This window comes from Pocillopora verrucosa, chromosome 4, assembly GCF_036669915.1.
Source record: "Pocillopora verrucosa isolate sample1 chromosome 4, ASM3666991v2, whole genome shotgun sequence".
Lineage (NCBI taxonomy): Eukaryota > Metazoa > Cnidaria > Anthozoa > Scleractinia > Pocilloporidae > Pocillopora > Pocillopora verrucosa.
Window position 1 is genome coordinate 3,871,953 of NC_089315.1, and position 10,000 is coordinate 3,881,952.

At 36.0% G+C, this 10,000-nt stretch overlaps 1 protein-coding gene across 4 annotated transcripts in view; it reads right to left on the minus strand.

Annotated features, from left to right (window-relative positions):
* LOC136280569 (E3 ubiquitin-protein ligase NEDD4-like) overlaps positions 1–10,000 on the minus strand; it is a 16,944-nt gene that overhangs the window by 4,951 nt on the left and 1,993 nt on the right. For 2 of the 4 annotated variants that reach the window (XM_066166014.1, XM_066166015.1), the window contains exons 3-20: positions 8,622–8,706; positions 7,581–7,619; positions 7,114–7,167; positions 6,364–6,414; positions 5,703–5,758; positions 5,352–5,440; positions 5,055–5,236; positions 4,396–4,473; positions 4,203–4,276; positions 3,698–3,782; positions 3,225–3,323; positions 2,989–3,043; positions 2,475–2,533; positions 1,925–1,990; positions 1,328–1,491; positions 950–1,018; positions 600–721; positions 347–417 (exon numbers count right to left, since the gene is read on the minus strand). In XM_066166014.1, coding sequence (XP_066022111.1) covers positions 347–417; positions 600–721; positions 950–1,018; positions 1,328–1,491; positions 1,925–1,990; positions 2,475–2,533; positions 2,989–3,043; positions 3,225–3,323; positions 3,698–3,782; positions 4,203–4,276; positions 4,396–4,473; positions 5,055–5,236; positions 5,352–5,440; positions 5,703–5,758; positions 6,364–6,414; positions 7,114–7,167; positions 7,581–7,619; positions 8,622–8,706 — 1,498 coding nt within the window. Of the gene's footprint in view, positions 1–346; positions 418–599; positions 722–949; positions 1,019–1,327; positions 1,492–1,924; positions 1,991–2,474; positions 2,534–2,988; positions 3,044–3,224; positions 3,324–3,697; positions 3,783–4,202; positions 4,277–4,395; positions 4,474–5,054; positions 5,237–5,351; positions 5,441–5,702; positions 5,759–6,363; positions 6,415–7,113; positions 7,168–7,580; positions 7,620–8,621; positions 9,509–10,000 lie in introns of all 4 variants that reach the window. The other 2 variants (XM_066166016.1, XM_066166017.1) reach the window with 1 other exon arrangement.

Genomic DNA, 10,000 nt, shown 5'->3' on the forward strand with positions numbered 1-10,000 from the left:
GTCCTAACCACTGATTGACACATAGGGACCATGCCTGAGGCATTATTCGTTCTCCACATTTTGCTTGGGGAGTGTTCTTTAAGTTAAAGCGATAAGAAACGTGGCAATTTAGGATGTGTCAGTTGGGAGTGAATTCTCTCTCATATAGGGGATTCAGAGCACCAATTAAAGACAAGAGAAAAGACCTCAGCGAGGGGCAAATATCGATCTCCCATTGTCTATCAAGTTCATTTGTCGGCTTCCAGACGTTTTTAAACTTTTAAAAGAGATACTATAAGTTCATATTGGAAGAATATTAACCCAAAATAACAAAACTTTTCTGACATATTGCGGAAACAAGGCTTACCACACTTTCCATGTCAACAAGAGTGATGGGTTTACCCAACATCATTTTATAAAATGGACGAATAAAAAAGGCTGCAAAAAAAGAAAAAAAGAAAAAATTAAACTATACATCTGTACATCCATTTAAATAAGTAAAAGAAAAAAAGACGATGAAAAACAGATGAGAGAGACAATGCAAAGGCAGCAATAGCACTCCCCATCAGCTGCAGACAGCCTTTGCACTTTATTCAAGAAACTCAAAACACCAGTTTTACCATCAAGTAGGTTTCCATGGTACACGGCCATTCCAGCTACACGGCCAATAAACTGGAAATAAGACAGATGTTCCTCGTTGCACAAACCAGAGTCTGGGTTTATTTGCAACGTGTAGTTATCACTAGAAAGTAGATAACAGAAAAAATAGAGAGTCAAAAATCGGTTATCCCTCTACAATATGAAAGAAAACACCTTTCACTTATTTTTCCGTCGGTTTGGCCAACGATCGAGCCATGAAACACTCTTCCGCCACTTTTTTCTTAGCAAATTTGTAACTGATAAGTTATCAAACTACAACTGAATGAACAAGCAGCAAAATGGAATCTAATACGTAGATTATTCCACTCACCTTGCTGAAAACTGAAATAGGCCATAAGATGGATTGAACACTTCCTTGGATAGGTAGTAAAACCAATCCCTGTTCGAGAGAACGAGAAGTCCTCGATGAGCAATGTATCAGGATTCCTTTCTCTAAGAGAATTTGGCCTAATAAACTTGTAAATGGAAACGTTATGTTCTTCTTAATCCTTTCAATTTCTGTCATACAGAGTTAACATGTGCTCATCTGAAAATATATCGTCAACACCTCAGGTCTAGTCGGTGTCCTTAAAACAGTACAACAAATTCCGCTGATGACGACAAACGATGCTCTATGTGGAAGACAGCTTCATACTGAGGGAATGAAAATCTGCCATGACAACAAAATGTTCCTGATAGGATACTTTACCTTTGAAGCCCTCCATAATCAATTCCAGTTTCCGAATCAAAAACAATCCGGAGCCTCGTCTTGAGTAGCTCAGTGTTTGTGACAGTACCAAAGACACCTCGATATGAATCTAACAGAAGATTGTTTCTTCTCACATAAATTTCATATTTATCAGGAACGTTAACCTGCAAACAATTAAGACGAAGGATAAATAAATTTCAGTGTCCCCTAAAGGTCACCATGACTTCATTCAGAGTAATAAAAAGTAAAAGCATGAGCTTCTAGTACAACTTAGGGTATTGTTGTTCTAAGTGAATTGACACAGTTCACGAAGACCGTTGATTAACCAAAATAATTATAATCATAAGTGATAAATGGAAAAAGGAAACGTTCGTTAACTAATCTGAATAAGCTTAAATCAATTTTATGAGCATGGCTTGGAACTATCCAGACCATTTTTTGCTGCTTTATTTGTCCTTCTTGCATTTCTCTATGACAAAGTCATTGCGATTGCAGAAAATTTGACGTGTAATGAAATATTACGTAAGTTTAAACTTTCTCCCTTGCATTAAGAGAAGGCGAGCCATTAACCATAGGCATGTCTTCTTTGATTCTTACCGGTCTCTTCAACTTGGATCTGAAGTAATCGCACTTTCCCTTGAAATCTCGAGAGTAAGGCACAGCCTGGGGAAACAGGAAATACAACTTCCTAATTATTTTAAGGTTCTACTCATTGTCAGTTATTATGTGTGTCACTGATTCAATTCTAATGAGCCACTTATAAGGTCCCACCTTCTTGTAACTGGCACGGTTTCCGTCACGACAAACATTCAGACACTAGGTTTCAAGCATTTATAAATTATACTGAAAAATTGGTATCCGCAGCATAGCAGGAACTATTACGGCCCTGGTTTTACTTCAGCCTTTGACTTTGGCGGATAAAACAAACCTCGGCCGTGATTACACTCCCTAACATCCTTAACCTCATCTAGTAATCGCTCTTATAGTATATATGTTCATGCGGGTCAAAATTTTTAACCGGATGATAGGGGGAAGTTAACCTCTGGATTCCTCAGTTTTAGTTGATAGTACCGAAAAGAAGTAAAACAGCATAGCATCATCAGCCGAAAATTGTTAAATAGAATAGTTAAATAAGCTTCAGTCTCACCTGGGCTGGTTTGCTGTCAATCTCAACTCGAGGATCTTCCCACTGACTAGATTTTGTATCTAAAAACAATTTTTACAGAAAACCAAACACATGCAACGATTTACTTATATAGTAAACCAACTGTTGATATCAAACACATGACAATTTACATATCATGCAAACTGTTAGTATTAAGCGCATGCAGTGATAATTTGCTCATTATACCCCTTGTTATACCTCCATACACTTTGCAAACACATGTATATGTGAGACTAAGCACGATTAGTATGCTTTACGGAAATGTTCATATGAAGTCAAGGTACAACTAGATCATGAAATGCAGCCTCAGGAAACGCGTTTTTCATTCTGCAGTGAGCGTGGGAGAAGAAGAGATCTCAGACTCTGTGATTGTGAGGTGAGAAGTTCAACAACTTAGCTTGAGAGAACTCGTTAAAGAGTCCAGCAACTGACATACTAGGTTCGTGGACAAGCATACGGCATACTCATGTGTGGAAATAGAACGATGACTACTCACTACGATCAATATAATAGACTCTGCCATCTTGGTGAACTCTTTCCTCCCAGCCATCCTATGAAAGAATAGCAGATAAAATTGTTAGAACGCATTTCGATTGAGTATTGTAAAAACCAAAGCCAAAGTTATCAGAACGGCCTGTCACAATACCAAAAAATACCACAAGGAGCCAACAAGAGCTAAAATTAAAAACAGGCAAACTATCCAAGACGCGGGAAAACGAGCATTTTTCTTACTGGTAAGGGTCCAAGATCTCGGCTGAGGGTTGCTGATCGTCCAATTTCTGGTGACATGGACGGTCCTCCACTGGTATGGTGATGTAGTCGAGGATCACGCTAAGACAAAAACATTCAGGTTGATAATGTTTGACTACAAACCATCAATTAAGCAGCAGTAATGCTACTCTAGTATTATACAGGTCTTTGAATTTCTTCGAATTTGATTGCTAATAGCGCGCTCGAAACCGGTCTAGCTTTTAATAAAACGGACTACTGTACTGTACTGGATTTTTTCCGCGCCATTTGCGGCAAGGCAAGGCAAGGCAAAAAAAAAAAAAAACAAGCAAAAAAATAATAAGTTATTTACCAGATTTACCAGTCTGGGTTGGTGCGTATGGGAAAAAACTGTACCCTTCATCTTGGGTACATACTGACCTCACGCCCGGCAAAGGAAATACATTTATAGTAAATATCTTGTTTAGTACACTCACCAATGTTATTTCTCTGGCATTGTGATTAATGAAGAAAGTTCTGCCATTAGGAGCCCTTTGCTTGGTATTGAAGGAAGAATCACATCTTAAAAAAATCCACATAGGAATAAATTTTCACAACATTCGTTTTCAAAAGCAATAATTATTGTGCTTATTGAGTTATATAACAATTAGATAATTGAGTTAGATAACAATTATTGTGCTTACACAAGAGACCTTATCTTTGGGTAAAAGATGGAAATTGCAGGGCTTGGTACATCAAGATAAGGCCAAGCTTGGAAACCACATATTTTAGTAGGATTAGAACATGAAATAGAGTGTAGTCTAGTTATAGTCAGTCTCCTCATGGTTTAAGAGAAATTGACCTTTCACATCTTTACAAATTAATTGATTAAACAATGATTACTTCCTTCTTCTTAAAATGCAGTCATATCTGCTACATGTACACCATTTTAATGTACATACAGTTTATGCATATGAATGGAGACTGATACTAAGAACTAACCTTCTCCTGTTGGGGCGTCTCCAAGATGTTGTCCTGGTTACATGATCTATGTAATACGTTCTACCATTGGTATCCTTGAAAATATGCAAAACAAAAAAAAATCAATTACGAAGTCTTTGAATTTTTTTTGAAGTTTCATTGATTACTTTTGGTTTATAACCTTTTTTAACTATAATGATTGAACATCACTAACCTGTCTCTCTTCCCAACCTTCAGGAAGGGAAGGCTCCTCTTGTCTTGAAGTTTGAGTTTCCTCTACATCTGGAAGAGACTTCACAGTAAAGCCCAGAAATTAGAAAATAATTTCAGACATAGTCATGGGTTTTCAATACCTTATAGTGATGCATTAGTACATTGTCTGGAGGAAATAGATTTTCTCAGGCATCTGAAAAAATTCATTCCAGAAAAATCTTTCCAAAATAATGAAACAAATCTTAAAAAAGCTTCTTCAATGATCTACATTTAAACCCCAAAATTACACTTAAAACACTTCAAAAGGTGCAAACAGAAAGCATACTTGTGGGCTATATGCAACTTTTTATAATTTTGCTTTTTGCATACAATGTTGTGGATGCAACTTCAAAGGAGCACATTAAAGAAAACATTCAAAACCATACATGAAGATAAAAAATAACATTACTAGGAAAAAGTAGTTGCATTAAAACTAATTTATCTGAGCTTTTGAAAAGCCATGGAAATTTATTGGTAGGCCTCAAACATCTCAAACATCAAGTGCTACCCTCAGAAATTCTGAGAAACAATTTTTGATAATCAAGGATTGTGTTTTGAAGGACTGCAAATTGACATTTTCCTGGTGCTGTTTATAACCCACAAAACCACAACATGACCAACCTGGACTGGCTGTGGTGATGACGACAATGCTACCATATCAGCTGGTGGTGGTGGTGCACTGGGCACAGGTTGATCAACTTGGATAGTGGTAGTCGGGGGTACTAAATTGGTGACATTTGATATAGGAGTTTGGTAATGATCATCAACAACTCTGAGATTGGAATCTGCATCAATGCTTGATGCTGTAAAATAATGATAACTATAAATTTAATTCAGTTTGTTCATACATGCCTCAAGGGCTAAAAAAAGAAACACAATACCTAAAAGCATTCATCTAAAGTAACAAAATGGCCTTACCAGGAGTTGTTGAATGAGAAGATGACGGGTCCTCTGATGGAAGATATGATATAAATAGCTGCAAACTGCCTTTAACTCTTGCTTCATCACTGGTGAAAGGGATACCAAAACATCCAGAAAGTTAGTCTCCAATAAATTATGACAATCACAAAGTTTCCTTAATTTTCCTTCCTAATAACACATTTACACCTGACACACTTCAAAGCTTAAACAAAGACATTAGCCAGCAACATTTTCTCTCTCTTTTTCTTGACAAATTTTATTCAAGTCAATGTGTACACATATTTTTAGTACTGGCAAAACTGTGGAAGAGAGTCACATTTTTGTCATTTTGAACAAAGAAGCACCTACCTTCTGGGTCTTAAGTTGTAATATCCGGGGCTGATTTCCACATTTGAACCCTCAGTCTAAAACACAAGAAATGCTTTTGGTTTATGGATGATATTGTGTACATGTACATGTCACCAGGTTTGAGGGAACATTCACATCCACTCCATAAAAAACCAATCAGAGATTCTGGTGGGAAATAGAAGGGGGGGGGGGGGGGTGAGGAGAGGACAGGAAAATAGGCACTGTACTACATGTATGTTCAAAACATGTATGTACATGTACAAGGTAGATTGGATTCTAGTAAGGCCTGGTTCACCCTGCCTCCAGACCCCTCTTCTTCTCCATTTTCTATTATCAACTATTATCAACTGCTGCTTCTCCACTGGTGGGAAATAGAAGGGGGGGGGGGGGGTTGAGGAGAGGACAGGAAAATAGGCACTGTACTACATGCATGTTCAAAACATGTATGTACATGTACAAGGTAGATTGGATTTTAGCAAGGCTGTGTTCACCCTGCTTCCAGACCCCATCTTCTTCTCCATTTTCAATTTTTTCCCTCAGTCTTCAGAGGTATGCTCAATTTGATGGAAACAAAGCCGGAATTAATACAATTTATTACCTTTACCTGATTTTTGTTACAGAAAAGAGCTTAAACTATTATCAACTGCTGCAATGCACTTACTGGCAATGTACCCAAGGGTAATTCAACCTCTCCAAGAAAGTCATCTCCTGTCTAAAACAAACAACAAACATTGACTCATGAAAACCAAAAGTGCAGCATTTAGTTACCTCAATTTGCAACTGATTGTAAGTACATGTATACAGTGTAGCTGCCCACAGTGCATCCTTAAGTTTACATAATTACAACACTGTTCATGTATATTTTATTCCATGGTTTGACTTATTAGTAAATGCATGTGCTTAATGAGAAAACATTTATATATATATGTATATTAAATGTCAAACCATCCTTCAGAACAATATTTTGGGTTTAAACGCATTAACTCTCTAGTAGTTAACATGGCATATGAGGATAACCTTAACAACAAAACAGTCTCTGTTTGTCTCTGCTTTCTAACAATGTCTACCTTTCAAGAGTTCTTCTTAAAAATTCAAGTCCAAAGGATCCAAAAAAATGAAAATGTTGTTCATTCAATTACACCACACTTTAAATTTTCTCTGTTTTCTGTCCTTACCCACTGTATTTGCTCATGTAAAATTACACATCCAAACCACTTTAAAATCTTGGAGTTCATTTGGTGAAATGATGTTAGATAGGAACAATAAAGAATGCATTTTCCATAACTGGTTTTTTTTTTCAGTCCTAAGAATAAAGCTTAGAGCTAGCTATGGGTAATTACATATTTAAAATCAATAATAGAATCTACATGTTCCTTAAAGTGCTGAATAATTGTTTTCAACAATTACTTACAGCTCTATTTTCATCAAAAACTTCAAATAAAAGCCTGTTATCTGTAGGGTTAACCTGAAAAACAAAGAGAAGTGAGTTTGATAACCAGTGTAATCAATGATTACTTATTGGAAAAAGAGTTAAAATAATTGGTGTATCATGTTAAAACAATAGAGGGGTTTTATCATCTTTAAAAAGCCTCATTCAAATATCAGGGTGATTTGCAAAATTTGTTATTGCAGACTTGAGACACAGTCAAGGGTTTGACTCTTCAGAATTCTCTCAAGTTTGAACTTAGATGGGGCTAGATGTAAGTAACCACAATTGTGCCTTCTTAAATTATTTGCAAATCATTTGTTATTCTAAAATAAATCACGATTATGTTTACATGTACATGCTTTTCTCTATGAACACCTAGAAAGATGTACCTGTAAAAACCACAGTTGCATCTAAGTATGCATATCAGTGTTAAAATCCTGAAATCTTACCCTAAAGAAAAAATTCTCATTCCAGACAGGGTGTAAGGTCTAAAATGAAAGAAGAGGAAGACCTTGATAGTGCATACACTCAGGTCCAAATTTTACTACATTTGCATGTCCAGTGTATTTGAAATAGCTCATTCTACAAACTAGAAATAACAACTTAGAAATAAACTGTTTACCTTAACCAAAAGGATAATGTCCCATTAATATTGAAAGTAGTTTCAATTACATAAACAGCTGCTGGTGAGAAAATTTGATTTTTACTATCAGGTAAAATTTTAGCCCCTAGAACTATCCTCTGTTAACTGGGCACAAAATGTACAGGAGCATGAACAGCATGGTACAAAGCTATGCTTTCAGAGATTTCAATGGGACCTTGAAATCCTGAGTAATCTGTCTGCACAGCCCTGGAATACCCAGCTCTTAAAAGCTTTGTTATTTAAGCAGCTTTACACAAAATGCATAAAAGCAAAAGTTGCAGTTATAGTTGCCTGTAGCCCCAAGGCTGTTTTAGATTGCAGCCACGTCGTAATACACACTCTGTATATGCTAGAGGTATTCTAGCCTTCATTTGAAAACTAGACTGAGCAAAAACATTGAAACAGTGCTCAGATCATAGATTTGAGATCTTATACTGTTTGGTAGAGAGTAAGGCAATTCCTAGATAGTAAAAGCTCAATATCATGCCTTCCAATAACCTCAACTATGGTCCAAACCCCATACTATGGATCTGTATCAAGATACCTACCCCAAGGATGTCAGACTAGAAAAATAGGGGGGCCAATAAAAGAGAAGGGTAAGACAATTGAAGGAAGTTGAAAGAAGACCTGTAACTTCTGGTGAGTAAATTACATTTAATGTCTAGATATTACATACAATGTTAACCCATTCCTCTATAATGGGTTATTCTGTACCTTTTCTAAGCCACAATGTTATAACCTCTGAGATAACTCACAAATACTTGTCCAATATTATCAATTTAAAAACAGTACTGTATCTTTGCTCAGCATCACAATTCAAAATCAAATTAATACACTTTACCCTTACCTTTTTGATAGTTTCAGTAGCAACACTATCTATCTCTCCAGACTCCTGATCTCCACTGAAAAGTTTTACTTTACAGTAAGGATCCCTAAAAAGGATGAAACAAAGACAATATGATTCTACAAACAATGTAACACAAAAGGAAATCTGAACCTGTACAGTGTGCAGCCACATAATATTTTTTTAGTTTAAATGTCTTTGTGGTTATAAAATTTAAAATTTAGTTTCTTTTTTCTTGGGTTATTGTCATGGACTACCATCATTAAGCAAACATATTAAATTTTCATACATTGTAAAAATTTGCACTAAAATTTTAAATATACCCATTAAAATGTGGCCATAAATGCTGTAGAAAAAGAAAGCCAACCACTACTGTTCTTTTTGAGTACCTAAAAAGTGTATTGATCTTCACATTGAAGTGTTCAAGATTTTATTACAAGGAACTTAAAGTCAGAGAGGATAGGATTTCATACTTTTCCATGGTGGTCAACCCAAAAAAACAGAGTTATTATAAAGTTTTCTTGTCAGAATTATGGCTGCTATGCTCTGCTTCTAAATCAACACTATTAAAATGGCTTATTTTAACATACAGGAGATAACCTTTGGATTTTGCCGAGGATCACAATATGACATAATTATGTAAATTTTAGGGTAGTGACTATCATATGTGTGACAAAAAATATTCAATGTAGTAAATAATTTTTGGGAAGCCTCTCATGTTCCATGTTTTTTAATCAATACTGCAAGTAAACATTGAGACTTATTACGTTCCCACTAGAACATTTTGACAAGTTACAAAAGGTAATAAAGTAAAATAACAAACTAGTAGTCAAGACAGACTTGACTTGGCTTTTTCTACCCTGGTTACCAGCAGACGTTTTGGCTCACATCTAGAAAAAGTATGAGTAAGAATGATCATTAGAAATATTTCAAGTGAACTGTGCGTACATTTGGAATCTTCCTTTGGCACGAATGCCATCATACTGGTATTCATACAGCATGCAGTTATACGAGTGGTGCCACTTACACAATAGTGACTCACGTTTTGCTCCAATTACATTTCCATTGCTGAGATCATAAATGGAGAAAAACACTTCCTTGGACTATTACGTAATAAAATGAAGCGTGAGCCAAAACGTCTGGTAATTAAGTTGTTTAGGTCTTTTACTACTGAGGTAATAAAAAAATGTAATTGGCATGCTCTCACATTTCATTTCGTGAGATGGTTGATTATGCATGGGACCAGGGAGAGTAAGATTTCAAGGGGAGGTGGAGGTTTCATTTGATTCTCGTATTTTATGTAGGTGACGTGTTGTCGTTTCGCCTTATTTAAGACATTTATGTCTTGTTTTAGATGGATTTAGATAGTTTGCGAGTGGCTG